Below are 23,539 nucleotides of genomic sequence, written 5' to 3' on the forward strand. Positions count from 1 at the left end.
AATCGCACCACTCATTCGGTCTTGCATGTATAGACATGGATTCTTCCAATATGCAGGGCCACTAAATCAGCAAAGATAATTCTGATGTTTTTGGTTATTCAGGATGTCCCTACCAAACTGGTGGCCAAAGCTGTGGCACTACCGATGACAGTGCGAGGGCATTGGTTCCTGAGCCCCCGCACAGAGTACAGCGTCGCGGTCCAGGTTGCCATCAAGCAGAGCGACGGAGAATACCTCGTGTCTGACTGGAGTGAGGTGGTGGAATTCTGCACTGGAGGTGAGCACGTGAAATCAGATACCAACCGGTTTCCTTACAGAGTTTCATTTATTATTTAATGGGATTTGGGTGACAACAGCAAGTGCAGCTTTAGTTGCCTGCTTTTGGCATGAAACTGGATGGCTTGCAGTGCCATCTTAGTTAAGAGTCACCCGCTTTGTATTGGTCTGCAGTCCCATTTGGGCCAGACCGGGTATGAACACAGATTTACCCCCCTAAAAGAGACTAGTGAATTATATTCTGTAAATATTAACACTGTGTCAAATATGAACATAAAATAGGAATATGAACACTGGGTGATGTTCTGTACATATTAACCCTTTCTTTGAAATGGTCTGTGAATATTAATATTGAGTATATTCTGCAAGGTATTAACACCACTCCCTGAAATACTGTGAATAGTAATAACGAGTGATATCCTGTAAACATTAACATTAACAATTACTTCCAATAAATATTAACACTCCCCACTGATGTAACCAGTGAAAATTAATGCCGAGTGATATTCTGTAAATGTTAACACTACCCCTGAAGTACTCAGAATATTAACACTGAGTTACATTCTGAAAATATTAAAACTATCCCCTGAAATATTCTGTGAGTAATATTCAGTAAGTATCAGTACTTTTCCCTGAAATATACTCTGAATATGTGCAGAGCATTATTTTGTAAATATTAACATTTCCCCTGAAATATCTTGTGAATGTTAAGGGGTATATTCTGTAAAATTTAACCCTCCTCCCAAAATACCCAATGAACATTAAAACTGAGTATTTTTTTTTGTAAATATTAGCCCGCTCCCAAACCCTTGAATGGTATGCTACCTCCCTGTTGCCAGAGTTAGGGATGTTTTAGAGTGACAACAGCCAGCTGTCATAGCACACGTTGATACGAACTACATGGGAAGATAAAGAAATGAGGTACTGTAACAGAAAATAAACAGGAAGATTACCAAGGTTGTAATCTCCAGATTACTTCCACAGCCATGCGCTGCTGGGTATAGGTATAAGAAGATATTTCTAAATTGGGGGGAAGGCTAAAAGGATGGTGTCAGAGGAAGGGCTTCAGATTTTTGCATCACTAAGACAGTTTCCGATGTACATGACACCTGGACAAGCTGTGTGGGTTGCACTTGAACAGGAATAGCCCAATATCGTTGCTGAGGAGGTTATAAAGTAATTTGGCAGGGGGATGGGGCACAGAGTAGATGTAAAGTCAGGAGCTAGGTCCTATCAGATAAATAAGGAATGCTGGGACAGTTCAGCCGCTGGAGAATACATTGGTAGGATAAGGCATGTGGGAAAGCTCAATTGTAGAAATTCTTTTGGATGTAGGTTTGCTCGCTGAGCTGGAAGGTTCATTTCCAGACGTTTCGTTACCCTACTAGGTAACACCTTCAGTGGGCCTCAGGCAAAGCAATGTTGAAAATTCCTGTTTACTATTTATATGTTTGGGTTTCTTTGAGTTGGTGATGTCATTTCCTGTAGTGATGCTATTTCCTGTGGTGAAGTCACTTCCTGTTCCTTTTTTCAGGGGTGGTAGATGGGGTCTAACTCGATGTGTTTGTTGAGAGAGTTCCGGTTGGAATGCTATTTCGAGGAATACTCGTGCGTGGCATTCCAACTCTCAACAAACACATCGAATTAGACCCCATCTACCACCCCCTGAGAAAAGGAACAGGAAGTGACTTCGCCACAGGAAATAACACACCAACACAAAAAAACCCAAACATATAAATAGTAAGCAGGAATTTTCAGCATTGCTTCACCGGAGGCCCACTGAAGATGTTACCTAGTAGGGTAACGAAACGTCTGGAAATGAACCTTCCAGCTCAGTGAGCAAACCTACATCCAAAACCTCAACCAGTTCTAGAAATCTTCTCAAAACCCGCTATGTATAAATTCTTATGCAAGGAGCCTGACTGATAAAGAGGATAAACTTAGTTCATCGATCAGGACATGGGAATATGATATTGTTGCAATCACTAAGACGTGGTTCAAAGCAGGGCAAGACTGTCAGCTCAACATTCAGGCCTGCTCGATTTGGGGATATAAGAGAGCTGGGGGCGTTGCATTGTTGATAAGGGGGATGATCACTGCAGTGATGAAGGAGGATGCCTTATAAAGCCTTTCATATTAGGCCATCTGAGTAGAGTTTAGAAAGACAAAACAAAAGAGCCGACCTCTTTGCTGGATTATACTTCAGGCCTCCCAACAGTCAGAATGTGATAGAAGAGCAGATATGCAGGCAAATCACAAAGAGGTGTGAGAGAAATAGGGTTATTTTAGTCAGGATTTCAACTTGGTTAATAGTAAATGGATTTGCCTTAGTGTAAAAGGCTTCGACGTGGTAGAATTTTTTCAGAGGATCCAAAAAAGTTTTTTGTGCCAGGACATAGATAGTCCAATTGGAGATGGGACAGAACTAGACCTAACCTAAGGGAATGAAGCCAATCAAGCGGTTGAAGTGTCAGTGGGTGAACAGTTTGGGGATAGTGACCATAACTCTTCAAATGACATCAAAGTCATTATGGAAAGGGATAAGGATAGTGCAGAAGTTAAGCGTCTAAATTGGGGGAAGGCCAATTTCAATATCAATAGACAAGATCTGAAAGTATAAATTGAGTGGAGCCACTTACAGGTAAGACTTGTAAGTGGGAGTCTTTTAAAATAGTATACTGAGTGTTTCGGGCCAGCATGTTCCTCTAAGAGTAAAGGGCAAGGAAAGCAGGTCTAGGGAACCCCGAATGTCAAGGGACAACAAGAGTTTGATAAGAAAAAAAAGGAAGCACATGTTCAGTTCAGAGTATTAAAAATGGGGAGGCCCTTCAGCAGTATTGGGTGTGCAAGGAGATGCTTTAAAAAGTTAGGAGGACAAAGAGGGGCCATGAAATATCTTGCGCAGATGGGATTAAAGAAAACCCCAAAGTATTTTATAAGTATATTGAAAGCAAGAGGATTACCTGGGTAAAAGTGGAGCCTTTGAGAGATCAAAGGGACAATCTGTGCATGGAACCAGAGGACATGGGTGAGTTCTTAAATTAATATTTCACATCTGTATTCATAAAGGAGAAAGATTTTTATAGTTGGAGATTTCAGTTGGGATGGTGAAGTTCTAGACCATGTTAAGATTAATAAGGAGAAGAAATTAGATGTGTTAGTGGATGCAGGGGTGCATAAATTCCTAGGCCCATGATGAGATGTATCTCAGATTATAATGGGAGGCAAGGGAGGTCACAGCTGAGATATTTAATACTTTGCTGGCCAGAGGTGAAGTGCCAAATGACTACAGGATAGCAAATGTGGTTCCTTTGTTTAAGAAGGGCGGGAGGAACAGGACAGGTAATTACAGACCAGTTAGCCTGATGTCAGTGGTAGGAAAGTTATTTGAAAAAATTCTGAGGGAAAGGATGAACCGATGAACAGGCATGGATTGATCAAGGATAGTCAGCACAGACTCGTTGGCTGGAGATCCTGTTTAATTTGAATTTTTTTGAAAAGGCGACGACATATAATGATGAAGGAAGTATAATTGATGTGGTTCAATAAGGCCATTGCCAAGGTCTCACATGGAAGGCTGGTCCAAATGGTCAGAGCCCATGGGATCCAAAGCAAGTTGGCAAACTGGATCCAAAACTGACTTACAAATAAAAGGCAAAGGGTGATGGTGGAGGGTTCTTTTTTGTGATTTTGTGACAAGCAGTGTATCACAGGGATCAGTGCTGGGACCCTTGCTATTTGTTATGTACATTCATAGCTGGGATGTGAACGCAGAAAGTATAATTAGTAAATCTGCAGATACAGAAAAAGTTGGTGGTGTTTTTGACAGTGAGGATGGTCTCAGGCTGCAGTCTGATATCGATCAGCTGGTAAACTGGGCAGAGTAATGCAGATGGAATTTAATCCTGATAGGTACGAGGTGATGTATTTTTGGAGATCCAGTAATAGAAGGATATACAGACTGAGTAGTAGACCCCTAGGGAATGCAGAGGAACAAAGGGCCCTTGGTGCACAGGTCCACAGATCCCTGAAGGTATCAGCACAGATAGATAGGCTGGTGAAGAAGGCTTGCCTTAATTAGCTGGGACATAGAATATCGGAGCAAGGTAATCTTGTGACAACCTTACAAAACATCGGTTCGGCCATAGATGAAATACTGTGCTTACAGTTCTGGTCACCACGCTATCGGAAGGACGTGACTGCACTGGAGAGGGTACAGAGGAGATTCGCCAGAATGTTGCCTGGGATGAAAGTCTTAGTTAGAATGTTAAAGTCTCAGATAGGCTGGCTTTGTTTTCCAGGGAGCAAAGAGGCTAAAGGATGATCTGATTGAGGTACACAGGATGATGAGAGGCACAGCTAGAGAATGTGAGAATCATTTTCCTGTGACAGATATGTCTAATACCAGAGGGCATAAACTTAAGGTGAGGAATGAGTGGTTTGAGCAATCTGAGGACTGGTAGAAATATGAAATGCAGGACCTGAGAAGGTGGAGGTGGCAGGCACTTTTGCAGCATTTCAGAATGAGCACTTAAAATACTCAGGCCTCGTAGGCTTTGGACAATGCAGGTAAATGGGATGAGCATAATTAGTGTTAGTTGGTCAGCACAGACATGGTGGGCTGAAGGACCTGCTTCTTTGCTGTATTACTTTATGATTAATATTAATACTGAGTTCTATTCTGTAAATATTAACACAGCTTCTGAAATACCCTGTGTATATTAGTACTGAATTATATCTTGTAAACATTGACTTTCCCCTGAAATGTCTGTGAACAATAATGGTGATATTCTGTAAATATTAATACTCCCCGTGAATTACTATGAATAATAACAATGATCATCTATAAATATTACCACAGTCCCAGAGACATATTGCGAATATTAATCCTGTGCCAAAGATATTCTAGAAACACCAACAGTCTCAAAGAGACAGCAAGTGAATGTGAACACTCTGGAATATATACTGCAGATAACTTTGCAAAGATATCCTTAGATTAGATTGGATTGGATTACTTACAGTGTGGAAACAGGCCCTTCGGCCCAACAAGTCCACACCGCCCCGCCGAAGCGCAACCCACCCAGACCCATTCCCCTACATTTACCCCTTCACCTTACACTATGGGCAATTTAGCCTGGCCAATTCACCCCCTAACCTGCACATTTTTGGACTGTGGGAGGAAACCGGAGCACCAGGAGGAAACCCACGCAGACACGGGGAGAACGTGCAAACTCCACACAGTCAGTCGCCTGAGGCAGGAATTGAACCCAGGTCTCTGGCACTGTGAGGCAGCAGTGCTAACCACTGTGCTACCGTGCCGCCCCCACCGTGCTGCCCACCGTGCCGTCAGTACTGTATCCTGAGAATACAGTACTGACATAGTCAGAGAGATAACCTGTAAATGGCATTGCACGTTCCAGCTCATGTCCTGTGAATGTATTTCCCAGATTATTCTACTGCCCATTTGAAACAATTGTTGGAGAAGGCGGAAGCGATTGCGGGACGGATGCTGAGATTCTCAGTCTTCTATCGGAACCATCACGAGGAATATTTTGAATACATAAGGTATGTTTCCTCCCTATGTCTATTGTACTCAAACCTCCAAACGCAGCCCTGCTGTCACCATCTCTGTAATTTTGCCTGGCCGTGTCCATCTGCTGCAGAAATCCTCCTCCATGCCAGCGGTAGCTGGAATGTTTCAATATTCTCCTGGCAGGATTTGTGACCGACACAATCATATAAAACTCTGCCGTTCCTGTCCCAACTTGCATCAAGTCCCATTCATCTCTCAGTCCTGTGGTTGGTGATTTACACAGGCTTCTTGCAGGGTCAGGAATAGAAATCGTGAGCTGCTCCTGACCGAAGCACAGCAGCCCCACCAGTACCTGGTCATAGCGGGCCCTTTGGGACTCCAGGCCCTGGTTACTGGGGGTCCTAAGCTCCTCTCTCATATCCTGGGCCCCTGCTTCCCAGACACGTACAGCTCAAAGTAAAATGCTCATCATTGTTTTCTTCTCCCTTCCCAGCTATGGAATCCACTTCTCAGCCCCACCACCCTCCTCGATCTCTTCACTCCTCCACCTCCAGCCTCTTCACCCTCCCTCATTTGAATCACTTCTCAGACTGAAGCTCTAGAATTCCCACTCTATACCTTTCCATCCCTCTGCCTCTCTTTCATCATTTAAATGATGACCTTTTTAACAAGCTGTCAAACATGTGAACCCCATTCTCTTCATGTGACACAATGACAAATTTAGTTTGATCATGTTCCTGCCTCACAGCGACATGATCAAACTAAACATGACATAAAACCCTGCAAAGAGATATTTTGTCAACTGATTAAATATCCTAACTCACAGAATCTCCCAATTTATTCAGTGTCAATTTTCATTTAATTTATTATGTTGAAGACACCATTTAAAAGGAGGTTAATGTTGTTGTAGCTCTCAACCCATCAATTAAGATCCCAAACTTTCTGTTGCCTTCATGTGGGCAGAATGCCCAGGAATAAGTCGTTATCCTTTATCTAACCCTATGCTGTCCCTGTCCTGACAGTGTTTGATGGGGGGACAGTGTAGAGAGAGCTTTCGTCTGTATCAAACCCCGAGCTGTCCCTGTCCTGGGAGTGTTTGATGGGGGACAGTGTAGACAGAGCTTTACTCTGTATCTAACCCCGTGCTGTCCCTGTCCTGGGAGTGTTTGATGGGGAGACAGTGTAGAGAGGGCTTTACTCTGTATATAACCCCGTGCTGTCCCTGTCCTGAGAGTGTTTGATGGGGGACAGTGTAGAGAGAGCTTTACTCTGTATCAAACCCCATGCTATCCCTATCCTGGGAGTGTTTGATGGGGACAGTGTAGACAGAGCTTTACACTGTATCTAACCCTGTGCTGTCTCTGTCTTGTGGAATGTTTGATGGGGACAGTGTAGAGGGAGCTTTCCTCTGTATCAAACCCCATGCTGTCCCTGTCCTGGGAGTGTTTGATGGGGGGACAGTGTAGAGGCAGCTTTACTCTGTATCTAACCCCGTGCTGTCCCTGTCCTGGGAGTGTTTGATGGGGGGACAGTGTAGATGGAGCTTTACTCTGTATCTAACCCTGTGCTGTCCCTGTCCTGGGAGTGTTTGATGGGGGACACTGTATCAAACCCCGTGCTGTCCCTGTCCTGTGGAGTGTTTGATGGGGGCAGTTCAGTGATAACCTATTCTCCAATTTCCGTTCCAAGTTCCTGTTGTGGCGAGGTGGAGAAGGTTAAGGGTGGGGTGGGGAGGGGAGCTGCCACCTCACTTGGAGTCTCTTTCATTTCAGGACACACCACAATGGGGTCATGCAGCCCTACCTGAAGGACAGCAGCGGCAGCCACGGCTCGCCAGTGAACGGCACGCTGTATGGAGTCTTCTTCAGCTGCAACACCGAGTTCAACACCGGCGAGCCGCAGATGGACTCACCATATGGTCGGCTGCGGTTCCGGGTGGATGCCGAGAAGCTCTTCAATCCCGGCACCAACCTGTACTTTGCTGATCTCTATTGCATGTATACCGCCTACCACTACGTCATCCTGGTGCTGGCACCCAAGGGTTCCGCCGGCGACCTGTTCTGCCGCGAACGGCTCCCTCTGCTGGACAGCGCAAACAACCCCTTCCTGACCTGCACCCAGGACCCTGAAGGCCGGCTGGTCTTCCACCACGCCCAGGACCTCATCTTGGAACTGATTTACACCCAGCCGCTCAGCCTGTCCTTGGGCACCCTTGGCGAGATCGGCGGCCACCAGCTTATGAGCCTCTCCACCGCTAATGCCAAGAAGGACCCCAGCTGCAAGACCTGCAACATCAGCGTCGGACGTTAGAGTCAGCGGCGGGAGGGGAAGGGGGAAGGGGGAGGGCGGGCGGTGAGGGGTGGGGGTAAATGTGGGCAAAGGGAGGGGAGAGGAGGCTAAACCAGCATCAGAGCCACTGTGAATAAAACAGTCTTTTTTTGCAGGGGGGGGGAGGGAGATGTTTAGCGATTGGAATAGTCTTCACACCCCCTCCCCCCCCCCACCCCCCCACCCCCACCCCTACCTCTGCCACCCCAAAATATTCTGTAATTCCTTATAACCCATAGGGGAAACGGTCATGGGGACAACAGGGGATCAGACATACCAACAATCATCCAGAGACAAAATAGGTAGTGGAGAGGGGCACTGAAGCTTCCACATCCAGACAATGCTGATCTACCAGACATGGACATTCTCCCATTAACACATGGGCCCACCTCTGTCCTGTATGGTTGGATACCCAGTCTTACAGCAACTACACAGCACAGAACACTTGAGGTGCCCTGGCATTGGCACAGGGTGGTCAGCCCATTCACTTGAGCACAATGCAGATAGCACAATGTATCCCACTCCTGAATGTGCCCCCCACAACTCCCCTCTCTCTGCAACATCCTGCTCTTCTCGTGAACTTTTAAAGTGATTTGAGCAAACATCCCAGGCATTGCCACTTTCAATGTGATGAGCACAATGTAGTGAAGACCCACCTCAACCCATTTGATCGAAACGCACAGCTTGTCCCCTGGTTTTCCATTGATTTTCGTACTGAAGATCAGGGAGACTTGATTATTTACCGGGAGTTGTACAGGCCCAGGGCTGGATCTGAAACATCTCCCAAAACCAGTTTGTCCCAGTGGGAAAATTTCTGCCCATCTCCCTGTCAACTCTCCATTGCAGGCAGTCCTGGAGGATTCTTCATGTGAGTTCCTGTTTCCACCCAGCTGCCTCCCTCAAACAAGAGCCCCTCGAATAATAACACCTCTGATGTTTTTACAACAGCAGTATGCTAAATAATTCAAAAATGACGCACAATTTGTGAAATGCCCAGCTGACTTCACACACTGTCCCATTCTGCCCCCCCCCGCCATCGTTTGTGCATCAGGAGATCAACTTTCCTATTCCCGTTCACACTCCACTGCCCCTCCTGCTAGCAAAATGTAGCAACCTGACAGAAAGGGCACCTCAACATGCGACCACTCTGAGGAACACAGGAACTGGAGGAGGCCATCCAGCCCTTCGAACCTGTTCTACCATTCAATTCGTCCATTCCTAGTCTGAATCCTAACTCTAGTTGCTCCCTTATGTTCTGAGCTCTTTAATAATCTTGTCTGACAAATAACCATCAACGCTGGTTTCAAAGTTTTCAACTGAGCCCTAGCCTCAATGTACTTTTAGCAGAAAGTCCCAGATTTATGCTTCTCTTTGTATTCAAGACACACTTCCTGATATTAAACGCTACAATGCCGCAGGTTTAGTTTTAAAGGTTTACCCCTTGTTCTAGATTGACACGTCCTGCCTTCATATGCCAGTTTCTCTCTATTGACTCCCTCAATCATCTCAATTAAATCGTTCAGCAAAGGGCAGACTCTCACGCCATTATTACGTGCATTAAACAAATCTTCCTGATTTCTGCAATCATTTGCGTCAAATACCCACTGGCCAGAGCTGAAAGGAAGGGCAACTCAACTTTTGGGTCACCCCAGTGGACCCAGCACATTGACCAGCAGCTGGAAAGTCAAAGGGCCAACCTCAATCTCGTATCAAACTGGGAATAGCCCAGGAGGCCAAGTCAGTAAACTGTAGAAGTGACAGAGAGAGTTCTATCGCTTGTACTGTGACAGAACGAATTTGAATGGGAGGACGGGGCGATTAATACCAGAGGTTTCCAGTCCAACAGTGAAGATTGTGGTTCATTTTCAGGGTTAGTCAGACACTGCCATCTGGTGGTCACAACTGGATGCACATAGAACTTCGTCCCAGAGCAACATTTTTCGGTTGAAAGTGGGGGCTGATCAAACCTCCTGTTGCGACCTTGTGCACCCTTTAGCAACTCACATTTCCTTTGCACCCCCAAGTGCACCTTTCCTGGTATCCCGCCCAATAATTAATCCTTGGTCCTGGCGAATGTTTATCCTTCAGCCACCAGCAGCAGAAACAGATCTCGTTATCTGATCATCATCATATTGCTGTTTGTGCTCGCTAGCTGTGTGCTTCCCACATAACAACAGTTACCACACTTCAAAAGCTGCTTCATGGGTTCAACAGCACTTTGGAAAGTTCAATGATCATGACAGGTGCTATACAAATGCAAGACTTTATATTTTTCTGCTGTTCACCATCTCTCACTCTCCACATTATCTATTACACAAGTATAAGCATCTTGTCTGTGTATATCTCTCCCCCAGTCCTCATTCCAACAGTTCACTCTCATATCCTCCAGTACCCCTACACCTGATAGCTGTGACTCCACACATTCTCCCTCACCTGCTCAGTCACTGCCCGGTTTCTGCTTCCTGACTTCCAGCATCTCCTCCCTGTTTTGTGCCTCTGCTCACTCTCTGAACCCAGAGTCAGGAAGGAAGCAAGCACTCAGCCCAGTGGTGTGACTGAATTCCATACGTATCCTCTCTTCCTCAAGGGATTATATTCCCACGCTCAGAGTCCCGCAACGTCTTGCATTGGGTTTAACTACAAGGCTGGACCTTGTAATGTAAGGGCTGGCCCAGTTTTCACTCGATGTAAATTGTTCAAGCCTCAGTGTGGGGTTTGAGCCCACATAGTTCATTGATCAATAGTTGTAAATTGCCCCACAGGAGCACTGTGGAATGTGAGAGATGAGTGCAGACTAAGAAGAGGAGATATGGCAATGGATCGAATGGTCATCTCCTGCACTGTAGCATTCCACAACCAGGACTGGTGAACAAAATCTCGATCAAAGAGCTACCTTAAAGAAGGGGAGCAAGGTAGAGAGGTGCAGTGGAGTCAGGGATAGAACACCAAAGCTCAAGGCCCAGGCAGCTGAAAGCACAGCAGCCAATGGTGAACCAAAGGAAATGATGGGAGGCTGGAAACGGAGATTCCAGAGGGTTGTGGGGCTGGAGGGACAGTGGAGGAAGGAAGCCAAGGCGGGGAGGGGGAGGAATTCAAAGACAAGGATGAGAATTTTTAAACTGACCTCCTCCACAAAGTAACAGTCATTGAGAAACAGCAGGTGAGATGAGAAATCAGGAGTCAATGATGGGATGACATGAAGCCTAGGTATTCCAGACTTTGGAACGACGAAGGGAAAGTATGAGACTCAAGGAAAGAGTGTGACAGAGTGGAAGGTGGTGCTTTGAGTATTAACTCCAACATGGCGAAGGCATAAAGTTGCTGGTTGGACAATAATCTCATGAAGCACAAAAATATGTTAAGAAAGTCCATTTTGCCCAAGTAGCAGGTGACATTATAGGATCTGCTCCCAACAGAGGTCACCTATGTTCTAGGATCATCCCAGAAAGTCCAGGGATTAAAGGCTAAATTCAAGGTCACCCTATGAACAAAAGTGGAAGGAAAAGAAACGTTGGGACATTCAAAAAATGTGTGGTTTTCAAAAATGAATACCTGAAACACTTAGACCAATTAACCATATAAAGGCATGGGTGATGAGGAAGTGAGGCTGCTTGACATAAACTTAGAATCATCCACTGACACCGAAAAGGCACAGCACTGAGAGGATAGAGCAAAGATGGAGTTGGGTTGGATTGGGTTGGGTTGCGACAACAGGAACCATGTGACAAGCAGTATGTCCAATCAGAGTTGGCATTCTGAATTCCAAAGACCGTCCTGAAATAGTATTAAAACCCTGGGTCAACAATCACTTGAAAGTACTCTCCACTTGCCTGGATGAGTCTCGCACCAACAACACTTGACAAGTTCAACATCATCCAGGACAAAGCAACCCGCTTGATGGACACCACATTCACAAACATTCAATCCCTCCACTACCAAAGCTCATTGGCAGCAGTGTGTGCCCTCTGCAAGGTACAATGCAACAAATCACCAACCCTCCTTCGACAGCACCTTCCAAACTCACACTTTCTTCTACCTAGACAGCAGACACACAGGAACTACCCCATAAACAAATTCCCCTCCAAGTTACACACCATCCTGACTTGGAAATGTATCGTTGTTCCTTCACTGTCATTGAGTCAAGAATCTGGAACTCTCTCCCTAACAGCACTGTGTGGGTATCCCTGCAACAGAGGGACTGCAGTGGTTCAAGAAGGCAGCTCACCACCACCTTCTCAAAGGGCAGTTAGGGACGAGCATCAAATACTGGTCTCGCCAGCAACACCCACATTCCATAGCATCTTTTTACAAACCTAATCACACATCCCATCCTATCCCGAGGCTAAATCTTAAACACGAGGACACTGATGGAGCTAAAGCTGCTTTTTGCACAGACTGCATAGGGAGTTCAGAATGGTTCAGTAAAGGCAGAGACGTCTGTTCAGTGTTTAAGTGTCAAAGTGACTGCGCCATATTGAGGCGAAGGAGTGACAGGCAGCTTTCACAAATCTGCAAAATGTTTTGCTTCAAACAGTCTTTCATGTTAGCCAGCTCCGTTGTGCATGAAAAGAAAATTTAATGCTGTGTTCAGGTGAATCTGTCTGCCTGTTGCAATTTGTGTTATGTGTTTCTATGCAAGCTAATATTACCAAGCAAAGCAAAGCTTGTGCTGCACGCAAAGTTAAAATTCAATAAAAGCTTCAGCAAAGGCCCTGTGTCTAAGTGCTGGTCATTTTCCTCACTTCTACCCTGCACTTGTAACACCCTCTTCTGACCTCAACCTCTTTGCATCCAGACTCCTTCCATCGAACTGCTCCCTCCACACCTGGGCCTGTGATGTTGTGCTCAGTTCTCAATACCCGTCTTCAGGAGGGATCTATCCGGTTGAGAGCACGATCGAGTCAACTCTGAGAGCCACTATGTTAACAGTTGAAGGTACAGGCCAACTCTGGATGTCAACAGGCCTGGAAGGAGCTAGGAGAAGATCTCCTCAAATGAGACAATGTGCCTTGTGATCTGATAGGTCAAGCCTTCTCCCACTGCTTGCCAACCCAGTGGAGGAGATTTACAAGTGTAGTACCAAGAAGCAGAGACTTCAGTTATGTGGACAGTCTGGAGAAACTGGGATCATTCTCCTTAGAAGAAACAAGTGCAAGGGACTACCTGACAGAGGTGTTCAAAACTTTGGAACATTTTAATAGAGCAAAGAGGGAGAAACAATTGTCTGTGGCATAAATCTCAGTGGACCCTGCCTAATCATATCGTGATTTTTATACAATGTGATATGAATAAGGTAGCTTTGACTGGGAATTTATACCTGAGGAGATTTACTTTGGGAAATAACTGTAAGTGAAACATTTCATTAAGAAAGCCAATGAGACATCTGAACATTGTTAATTTGGAGTCAAATCTAATTAAATCCCAACAAGACTCGTGTTTTGGCCAACAGAGACTTTCAGACACATTATCAAAGTGGAAACGCTCCAAAACATTCTTTGGTCTTCCCCCTTCAATTTCAGCAGCTGCTATATTTGGAGTCAGCCAGTCTCAAGTGTAACATAATTAAATTTTCACTTTAGCACAACCATTCAAACTCAGAGAAGTGCCTACACCTACAGTGCAAAGCTGAGCTACTGTGCTGCGATAGTATAGAATGAGGCAACTCTGGGCACAATGTTGAAGGGATTAATCGTCAGCGTTCACTTGGCAGCGAAAAGCTCACTTTGGCTTGGTCTTGTACATGATTAAAGCTCCAGCATCTCAGGCAATGTCTGTATGCTGCATCCAACCTGTAAAGGCACTTGTCAATGCTCCACAGCGTCGTCAGGTCTGCAAGTCATGAGGCCATGGGATCAGTGGCAAAATCTTAGATTTGGATTGGGGCACTATTGGAAAGTAATAGAGGATGGTGTGCTTACTGCAAGGGACTTAGTACAGTGGCTAGTAATGCAATTCAGTGTGTGACCATCGAAAGGCAGGCAAGGCCAGTGAGAGATGGATGGTGGAAGGGTGCTATTAAGGAAGTGAAGGTATACTGGGTGCCCAGTGCTATTTTCAGGAACAATTTGGATTGTACAGATAAGGGTGTGCTTTTATAAATCCAAGTGAATGATGCTGATGCTGAGTCTGGCCGTGGAATTTCTAGGGGAGGACAAGTGAGGGCTTAATTCAGGTCTTTAAGAGCCATAAGGTCTACATCACAGGAGGAGGTGATTCTGCCCTCCACTTGAGCTGAATTCTGCCTAGATTAGCACAAACTTCAATCCAGGAAAATTCAATGGAGACCAGAGAAGACAAAGATGGGTTTGCAAGCAATGAGCTGGAATCTTGAGAGAAAACTGGATGGAGTTACAGGAACCTTACCTGGGGCTATCACACCCTTTGGCACTACATTCAGCCCTGTCAGAAGCTGGTGCTCTTGTTCCATTGGGTAAAATGCACGTTCACATTTCAACATATACCCTGCTGACATCTCTATTTAAAACTGTGCTGCAATAGACAGAAATTCAAAGAAAACACTCCACCTTTGAAATAAAATCAGCTGGGGACGCCCAGGGTCACATGCTGTGCTAAACAACTACGTAACAGGAGCACCTTAAGACCGGTGGATCTTGCACAGTGATCACGCTGAAGTGAACACTGCGCAGTTAATATTCTGAACTGATCATTTGGTCAATCTGCATTGCTGTTTGGACATTAAAGTGGCCCCATCTGCGGTTTGGGCAAATACAAAAGAGGTCATGGCATTATTTCAAACAACAGCAGGGATTATCGTCCCAATGTTCTGGTCAATATTCATCTCACAATCAACACTACAAAAAAAATACCATTCTGGTCCTCTTTCTGTGGGAGCTCGCTGTGTGCAAATTTTGTTGCTGTGCTTACGACAACAGCGACGACACTTCAAACGCTTCAGAGTGGGCATCGCCTCTTGCCCACTCTGAAGCCCAGACCAGTCTACAGCAAAAACAAGATGACAAAGCAGTGGACAAATGCAAAAAAGAAGCTGCAGCATTTATTTTTATTGGGGCTTTAAAGAATGAACTTCCAAAGCTTATCGGACAAAACTCGGCACAATCACCTGGTGCACCTTTACACCTCACCACCCTACCATCTGACCACACCAAACCAGGCCGAATCGCAGCTTTCCAGTCCACTGTCTGCCAATGCACTGCTCCAACGGATCTCAGTCAGGCGATCCCCATCCAAGGTTCGGCGTGGTAGAAGGTAATGCTCATGGTGATCTCAGGGATGTCAAAACCAATGTTGAACTGTTAAAATCAGCAACTTGAGTAAATCAACTTGCAGCTCTTGCAATAAATGCTGCTTCACTGATATTTTACCTCACAATCCCCACAGACTGAATCGAGGAGATCGCAGCCCTGTCTGTGAAATCTTGTGGAGGCCAGCACCTGAATATAAACTTCAAGCTTCAGGAATTGTTTATGCTACTGTATTTTATTGAGGAGGCAGTGAAAATGTCTTCCACACTACTCCCCCCAACCTTTCACTGTAGAGGCTCCCCTCCCTCCCCCCACCAATGCTAAACACTACTGACCAATGGAGAAAGAGCAGGCAGCTCGCCGACTGCTGCCAGCGGTGGCTCTGGCCAGGAGACACATAAGGTTAGACAGCACTGGCTCAGCAGAAGACCCCTGGAAGTGCCTGGTCACAGGTTGACACCTCCCTTGACAGCCCAGTACCCTTCGGTGTGGCAGGCCAATGGCAAGCCACTTTGTGGCTCATGGTTGCGGTCAAGTGACATCCATTGAATGTCAGCATGAAAGACAGAGAGAGAGAGAGAGAGAGAGAGACAGGGGTTTCACAGAAGTCCAGGGACCAATGCAGAGGGCAGCTGCACTGATCCGTCTTTCGTGCTGTTTGAAAGAAAGCTATGTACGTCCGTGAAAAGGGGATCATACCACAGCTTCGGTCATCTTCCCGAAAGGAATCTCTCACAACACTGAGTCCTTTTTATGTTTGAAAACACTGCAATACTGGGTCGCTTGGCGATTCCCAGTCATTCGCTGCACTTGAAGCATCACATATCATAATACAAACGAGTCATTTCAGCCGTTTTTTTTTTCATTTAAAGTGCTGAAATTTTGGAAATGGCTATGTTCCTCGTGGGAGAATTTTACAGTACAATTAACAAAAAAGAAAGTTGCAAATTCCCAAGTCCCTCAGTTCGCCCAGGGTTCAGATCATTTCCTCAAGTGAAGAGTGTCTTGGAACTTGGTGCTGGTGTAACGTGCGTGGAACCCCTTCTTGTTGATGGTGTCGTCTGTGTGGAAGCGAATCATGATCGAATCCCCGGCAGAATAAATTTCCTCAGGAGGCTGCAACAAAAAATGTTGACCCATCAATAGAGGGCTACTGCTGATCTGTAAATGTGCCTACAACCCCTCCGACTCTTACTGTTCTCTTCACTCAACGTTGCTGCTGTCTCCATTGTTCCTCCTTTAACCTACCTGGTAAGTTAAAGGAAGGCAGGTCAAGATCACTGGTCCCCCAGTTGGGAGTCTCAGCAATTTATTGCTCCATGTGGGCCATAAACTCAGTTGGCTGGGAGGCTGAGCTGCACTGTCACTGCTGGCTCTCATTAAGCTGACTCTGAAAAGGTTGTGTACATCACTCTGTTCAAGTATGTGGGTAATTTGTTTCCTTCATTCTTTCATGGGGATGTCAGGTCTATTTGCTGCCTGTCCCTAACCGCCTTTGAACAGAGCGCTTTGCTGGGGCCATGCTGTCGGTCTGGAGTCACATGGAGGCGAGGCTGGGTAAGGACGGCAGATTTCCTTCCCTCAAGGACATTAGTGAACCAGATGGGTTTTGTACCAATGACATTACTGAAACTAATTTTCCATTCAGGATGTAGTGAATGGATTGAAATTCCACCAGCTGCTGCAGTGGGATATTTGCAGGAAAACATTGATCTTGTGGCGCAGAGTGTAGTGTCTCCATTTATGAGGCAGAATCTCTGGGTTTGAGGCCCACTGCAGGACTTAATGGCCACTGGGCTTGTGTTCATAACATGGCCAGACAGGTTAATTATCGACCTAACAATCTTTCCGATAAATTTACGGCAGGTGATTGAAGTGGGAGAGCCTCCCAGTCAGGCCAGCTCCGTCTCTGGGGATAGGCCTGTGTCCATGAAACACCAGCAACACAAACAGGGATAAGTGCAAGCTTTCTCTGCCTCATGCATCAGGTAGCTTCAGAGTATACGTGCTGGTACATGTATCTGCGAACTCTTACCTATGCCTTTACCTCACATTTAGATGTGCTGTGGGTGGTATGAGCAAATGAATATTTGTAGACAAATGCACATACATGGGTACGTGCATAACATACGGTTTTCCCTGCTCTCTGCTCAGAGATGCACTAATGGGTGACGTGTTGAGTGAAGGGCACACGCAGACAAACCTCCCACTCATTGCATGCATACACCTCCCAGAGGCGCTGTATGGAATTTTAAGTGCTGGGCAAGGGGTGGGGACTTGAGAAGAACAGCTTGGAGCAGAAAGTGAAGATGTGAAGTGGGCTGCACTGAGACTGACATCAGAATGCGAGGAAGCAAGGAAAAAGGTTTCGCCATTCCTTCCACAGATTGGGGATTTAGCGATGGGACATTGTTCAGTATCACGAGGTTGGACCCACTCAGTGGAGGTGGTCTTGCCTGGCACTTGTGTGGCACAAATATAGCTTGCCAGTTATTTGCCCAAGTCTGAATGTTGCCCAGGTCTTGCTGCATCTGGGCCCTAGTTTCTCATTATTTGGACAGTTGGCAGGTCCATGCTAAACTGGGGTGGTTTCATTGGGTTGAACCAGAAGGTATCGGGAAATCGCTGAATGGACATTGCGAGCTCTTACCCCGGAGCCACAGAACCTGCCCAGCCTTGGAGCAGTGTCATCCGAGCCATCAAACAACTCCATGTAATCGTAACCACAGTCTGCCTCCTCCTCGATCTCGAAGGTCTGAAATATCAGCTCAACCCCGTAGCCTTCCTCAGCCCGGATCACCCACTGGCAATCAGCTCCTCCAGGATAATTATTATCGCCAAACTGCGCGTGAGAGTACAGGTCCTTGGTTTTCACTTCGGCCTTCAGCTTGCCCCCACATTCTGCAGAATAAAACATGGGGTGTAACACTGATCTCTGGATAGAAGCTTCCTGAGGTAGTTTAGTCCTTTCTCAACTGTATCACTTGCTCAATGCCATCGCACTATTTATAGTTTGATATTTTCTTTCACTAGCCAGCACGAGATCCTTCCTCGCTTGGACTACATCCCCCAGTCAGGGTTGTGTGTTCACCTTCCTTCCATCTACAGTTCTTGTCTCAACGGGTTGCACTTCTCCTCTCTGACAGGAGGCTGGGAGTGGGGAGGGCTCATTGCCCATGGAGGACGATTTATAAGACTGGAACCAACATATTGCTGCTGTGTCAGAGGTGCCATCTTACATTTGAGACCCTTTCAGGGCAGAAAGCCCTGGGTAGAAAGTCTATGGGACCTTAATGCATTGAAATGAACAACAGCCTTCCCTGCATTACAAAACTGACATCACATCATTCTGCTTGGTGTCATTAAGTACCTTTACTGCTTAAGGCTATCAAGTTTTTAATGCATAAGAGTAGTTCTTCGTAAACTATTCCAATCTGCTCCATTCCCCCACATTACCTCTGCAACCAGTTGTTGATGGGGTATGATGCTGTGGCAGTCCTCTGGTATTTTGACCAGATGACTATCCATGCACTAGGTTAGCTGCAGGTTGCCAGAAATGTTACTGGATTGCAGGGCTGGAGTGTGTGTGGAATCAGACCTCTCCTTCCCCCAACCTACAGACTTACACCAAAGGTCGATGGATAGCAACCAGCATTGGGAACCCAGCTTAGCTTTCCTCGTGATTCATCAGTTCTGACTCCATGCCATCCCAATGGGGTTGCTGGTATTTTACTGCTTTGCACAGCTCCGAATCGCTGCAGGACCAGTACAAGTGCTTGCAGAAAAGTCAACTGAACTGCTTAAATCTGGATGCGTGCCCAAAAATTAAGCCTTTGCTGACTGACGTCCTTCTCACTGTGGCTACGTTTGTGATAAGGTAAGCCCATTTTCTCAACTGATTTGTCATGTTTCATCTGGGAGGATATTGTTAAATGTGTAATTTCAAGACTGCAACCTACCTGAATGGGTGAAGCAGGAAAGACACAGTGAACAGCATGTATGAACGCCCCTCAGTAATTCCATTTACCAAAGCAGTTCAAATGAATGAACAGAATTGTCTGCGCACTGGTTTGGCTTCAAATCACAACAATTCAAATTACTTGGAGAATTCGTGTGGTAATAGCAGACGTTTCTTACCTGAGGTGTGAGCAGCTTCAAAGCCTTTTTTCTGTACAGAGTTGTCAGAGAAGAATTTAATGAACATCTTGTTGAAGGTGGAGATGAGGGGCTCTGGCTTCTTACTGCCACAGAATCGGCCAATAACCTTCGCTTTCGAGTCTTTGCCATCGTAAAGCTCCAAGTGATCATATGCACATTCCTGATGCTGTTCAATATCCAACTCATTGAATGCCTTAAAAAAAGCAAAGAACTGCATGTTGCCCAAGGGTGAAAATTCCAAGTTTCAAGGGTCCATAGACAAGTAATTTCTCAGAGGGCAGAAGGTGACGGGGATGTCGAAAACGATGAAGAATTTTGATAAAAGTAAATCTGGACAAAGAGTTTCCATTTGGTCGCTTGATAAGACAGAACCTCAGTATTGCTGAATCAAATCCAAAGAGAAACTGACCTGCCAACCAATCAGCACGATCTTCTCATGCAGTATAAAATGTCATTTCCTTGAGGTCTGGCATTGTGTACCGATGAGTGCAAGAGAAAAGGTTGTGACAGCAAGTTGTTTGTTTTTCAACAATTCTCAAGCTGTTTCTGAAGGCATGAGGGTTGGAAACCGGGGGGGGGAGGGGGCAGAGTTTAAAGACAATTTGACATTAAAAAAATAGCGAGATGAGGAGCTTTGTTTTAATTCAACGTAACAGTTTGTGCAATTCTGGAAGCCTGTGCCCGAAAGCAGGGTGGAAGGAGATTCGACAATAACCTTCATAATGAAAATGGATATACTAGTGAAAAGAAGAATGGGGAAAGAGTTTGTCAAGTGGGACCATTAGGAAGACCTTTCAAACAGCCAGCATAGGCTTGATAGGCCAAATAGGCCTCTGGTGACTCTCCAGGGCTTCCAAAACGGAAATGGACCAAAATAGTAAGCCATTTGTGACTACGCAGTGTTCCAATCTGGTCCCTTAATAATGATGACAGTGAATAGGTTTGTGATTTTACCCCAATCTTGGGTGCACCCCCTCGATGAGGAGTATTCCTTACCAGTTTAACTCGATGCCCAGGCGTGGTCGTGATCTCCCAGGTGCACTCTTTTCGACTGGTGTACTTATTGGGCCAGTTGGGGCTGGTGATGGTGCCCGAAACGCTGTTGATCTTGTGTTCACATCCAGCTGCAGTCACAAGAAAATTAGATCATAAGCTCAAGAAACAAGAGAAGTCACCTTGAATATGCTCTGCCTTAACTTCACATTCCCATCTGGGCCCCTTGACTCTCTTGTCAGTCTGGAATCTGGTAAACAGCCTGGAGTCTAGCTAAAGACCCTACCTCTCCACTCCGGGAAACAGAATTCCAAACACTGACAACCTCCGAGAAAACAACATTTTCATCTTCAATGGAAGACCCCCTTTGAAACTGCGCTCTCTAGTTCAAGGCTTCCCCAGGAGGGGAACCATATTCTCAGTGTATACCTCCTCAAACCCCCTCAGAATTTTATACATTTCAATCGTATCATAGCTTTCAAACTCCAATGAATGCAGTCCCAACCTGCTCAACCTTTCCTCATATGACATGCCCTTTGGTTCAGGAATCAGTCTAGTGAATTTCCTCTGAACTGCTTCCAATCGCATTAACACAACACCCTCGGAATGAGTGACTGGGAAACAGTCCAGCTTGCAGGCTTGCCTGTTACAATAGTGACTGGCAGCAGAGACTCTGCTTTGGAAAATACCTGCTCTTTGCAAATGGTGTGGGTCAATGCAAGTGAGCAATCCCATGGTCGTCATACCTTGCAGTAGGCAGAAACCATTCGTACCCTGCAACTATCCTCTGCTGACTGAACTTTGCTGAAGACTCACAGGTTTAAACATTTTGTCCACAGCCTTCCCTTCATTCAGAAGCCGAGTGGTGCCAATTCTCACTCTGTGAATTAAAACTGTTGGGATATTGCCCACCCAGGGGGAGCAGTACCATGCATCTTCCAGTGCAACACTCCCACCTTGGGATAGGCAGGTTGGAGCTCTCAGTGCCCTGCTTCATCTCATGGGTGCGTTGGGGGGTCAAAGATCACTCACCTTCCTTGCAATCATGCTTGTTCTCATGAAGCATGAAGCCGCTGCGGCACTGACATGTGTAACTCCCAAAAGTGTTGACGCACTCGTGCTGGCAGCCGCCATTATCCTTTGAGCACTCGTCCTTGTCTGGAGGAAGGAAAGGTCGGGAAGCTCAAGACGCAGTCTCCACAGCTTGACACACAGTCTAAAACTTTGTCCCCGCAAATGATCACCCCAGGAGCTCTGCCCCTCTGTCCAGTTCATCCTCATTCACTGTAATTTGCTTGTTGTCCATAGACAACAGAAAACCTTAGTAAAGGCACATTATCGTGGAGTTACTCCAGCCCCTGATCTCTCATGTGGCTGCACAGTGTGCCTGTCAAACAATCCCAGCACAGGGTTAGATACAGAATCAAGGTCTCTCTGCACAACAACAGAAATTGCTGGAGAAACTCAGCAGGTCTGGCAGTATCTGTGGAGAGAAAGCAGAGTCAATGTTTCGGGTCCAGTGACTTCTTCAGAATTGATGGTCTTGGAAATGATGTTACATATGCTGAAGAGAGGAGTCATAGAATAGAATCATAGAACCCTTACAGTTGGAAAGAGACCACTCAGCCCACACGATCCTCCAAAGACCATCCCAATCAAACCCAGTCAATTACTCTACCAATAACCCTCCACTTACCATGGTTAAGCAACCTAGCCTGCACATTCCTGGACGCTACGGACATTTAGCATGACCAATCCAGCTAAGCTGCACATCTTTGAACCATGGGAGGAAACCAGAGCACCAGGTGAAAACCCACACACACACATGGGGAAAACATGCAAACTTCACACAGATAGTCAGCCAAGGCTGGAATTGAACCTGGGCCCCTGGCACTGTGAGGCAGCTGTGATACCCACAAAGTCACTGTGCAGTTCAAAGTGGGGTAATAAGAAGAGCTGACAATAGGGATCATTAGTTGTGAAAATTGGTTGGTTGTGACTACAAGTTCAGGAGTGTGGGAGTGGGTAAAAACACAGAAGAAGGTGTTAAACTCGATACTGAGGCCAGAAGGTTGCAGGGCCCAAGCAGAAAATGACTTGCTATTCTTCCAGCTTAGGTTGAGCCTTGCTGGAGCACTGCAGAAAGCCCAGAACAGAAATGCTGTCCAGGGAAAACGGTAGTGTGTTGAAGTGGCAGGTAACTGGACGCTTGGGGTCATTTTTGTACACAGAATGTAGGTGTTTCACAAAGCAGTCACCCAGTCTGTTTCATCTCTTCAATGCAGAGGAGACCACACATTGCTGTGAACAGTGAACACAACAGACTACATTGAGTGAAGTGCAGGTAAATCACTGCTTCACCTGGAAGATGTGTCTGGGGCTTTGGATAGTGAGGAGGGAGGAAGTAAACGGGCAGGGGTTACAGCTTCTGAGATGATACTGCCCCATCAAACACTCCCAGGGAAGGTACAGCACCGGGTTACTGATTACAGAACAACGGTAAAGGAACCAGAGTGAAGATGAGGCACAAGCAATGAACTGTGGTGATGTGAAAATCTCTGCCTGAAACAGTGATTTTCCCAAGGGAGAATACGAGATATCTGAAAAGGGAATATTTGCAGGGATCTGAAGAAAGGGCAGGAGAATCGGATCTGTCACGCTTCCAAACAACCAGCACAGGCACAGTGGGATGAATAGTCTCCATTTGTACTCTCTGATCCAGGCAACATGAGTAATTTACATAAGCAAGTGACAGAGCAAGCTGTTAGGTCCAAAACGACAGTGTGCAAAATTTGATGTGAGAGTCATTTAGGTCTGGATCCTAAAGGGGGCAGTACTGTCCTTCATTCCATCACTTTTGCTTGCCTGATGCAGTGTGTTCCCCTTTGGTTCTGCTCTGCCCTTGGAAAAGTGGGAAACTTTAAGGGCATCACTTCTTTATCGACTTGCTACTGTATAAGGCACATTTTCACAGTCACTGAAAAGCCAAATGCCCCTTCATGATATCTCTGCCAACTATTGAACAAAC

The 23,539-nt window shown here is 45.9% G+C and overlaps 2 protein-coding genes across 6 annotated transcripts in view; one reads left to right on the forward strand and one right to left on the reverse strand.

Moving 5' to 3' along the window:
• Positions 1–8,138, forward strand: part of LOC140459759 (phytanoyl-CoA hydroxylase-interacting protein-like) — a 52,536-nt gene extending 44,398 nt beyond the window's left edge. For all 4 annotated transcript variants that reach the window (XM_072554261.1, XM_072554260.1, XM_072554262.1 and 1 more), the window contains 3 exons: positions 103–277; positions 5,724–5,841; positions 7,582–8,138. In XM_072554261.1, the coding sequence (XP_072410362.1) occupies positions 103–277; positions 5,724–5,841; positions 7,582–8,119 (831 nt within the window). In that variant the 3' untranslated portion in view covers positions 8,120–8,138. The remainder of the gene's footprint in view (positions 1–102; positions 278–5,723; positions 5,842–7,581) is intronic.
• A 7,001-nt stretch (positions 8,139–15,139) lies between these two features.
• Positions 15,140–23,539, reverse strand: part of LOC140459761 (bone morphogenetic protein 1-like) — a 130,065-nt gene continuing 121,665 nt past the window's right edge. For both annotated transcript variants that reach the window (XM_072554264.1, XM_072554265.1), the window contains exons 17-21: positions 21,544–21,669; positions 20,515–20,642; positions 19,498–19,711; positions 18,011–18,261; positions 15,140–16,476 (exon numbers count right to left, since the gene is read on the reverse strand). In XM_072554264.1, the coding sequence (XP_072410365.1) occupies positions 16,342–16,476; positions 18,011–18,261; positions 19,498–19,711; positions 20,515–20,642; positions 21,544–21,669 (854 nt within the window). In that variant the 3' untranslated portion in view covers positions 15,140–16,341. The remainder of the gene's footprint in view (positions 16,477–18,010; positions 18,262–19,497; positions 19,712–20,514; positions 20,643–21,543; positions 21,670–23,539) is intronic.

Source organism: Chiloscyllium punctatum, chromosome 35 (assembly GCF_047496795.1).
Source record: "Chiloscyllium punctatum isolate Juve2018m chromosome 35, sChiPun1.3, whole genome shotgun sequence".
Classification (NCBI taxonomy): Eukaryota; Metazoa; Chordata; class Chondrichthyes; order Orectolobiformes; family Hemiscylliidae; genus Chiloscyllium; species Chiloscyllium punctatum.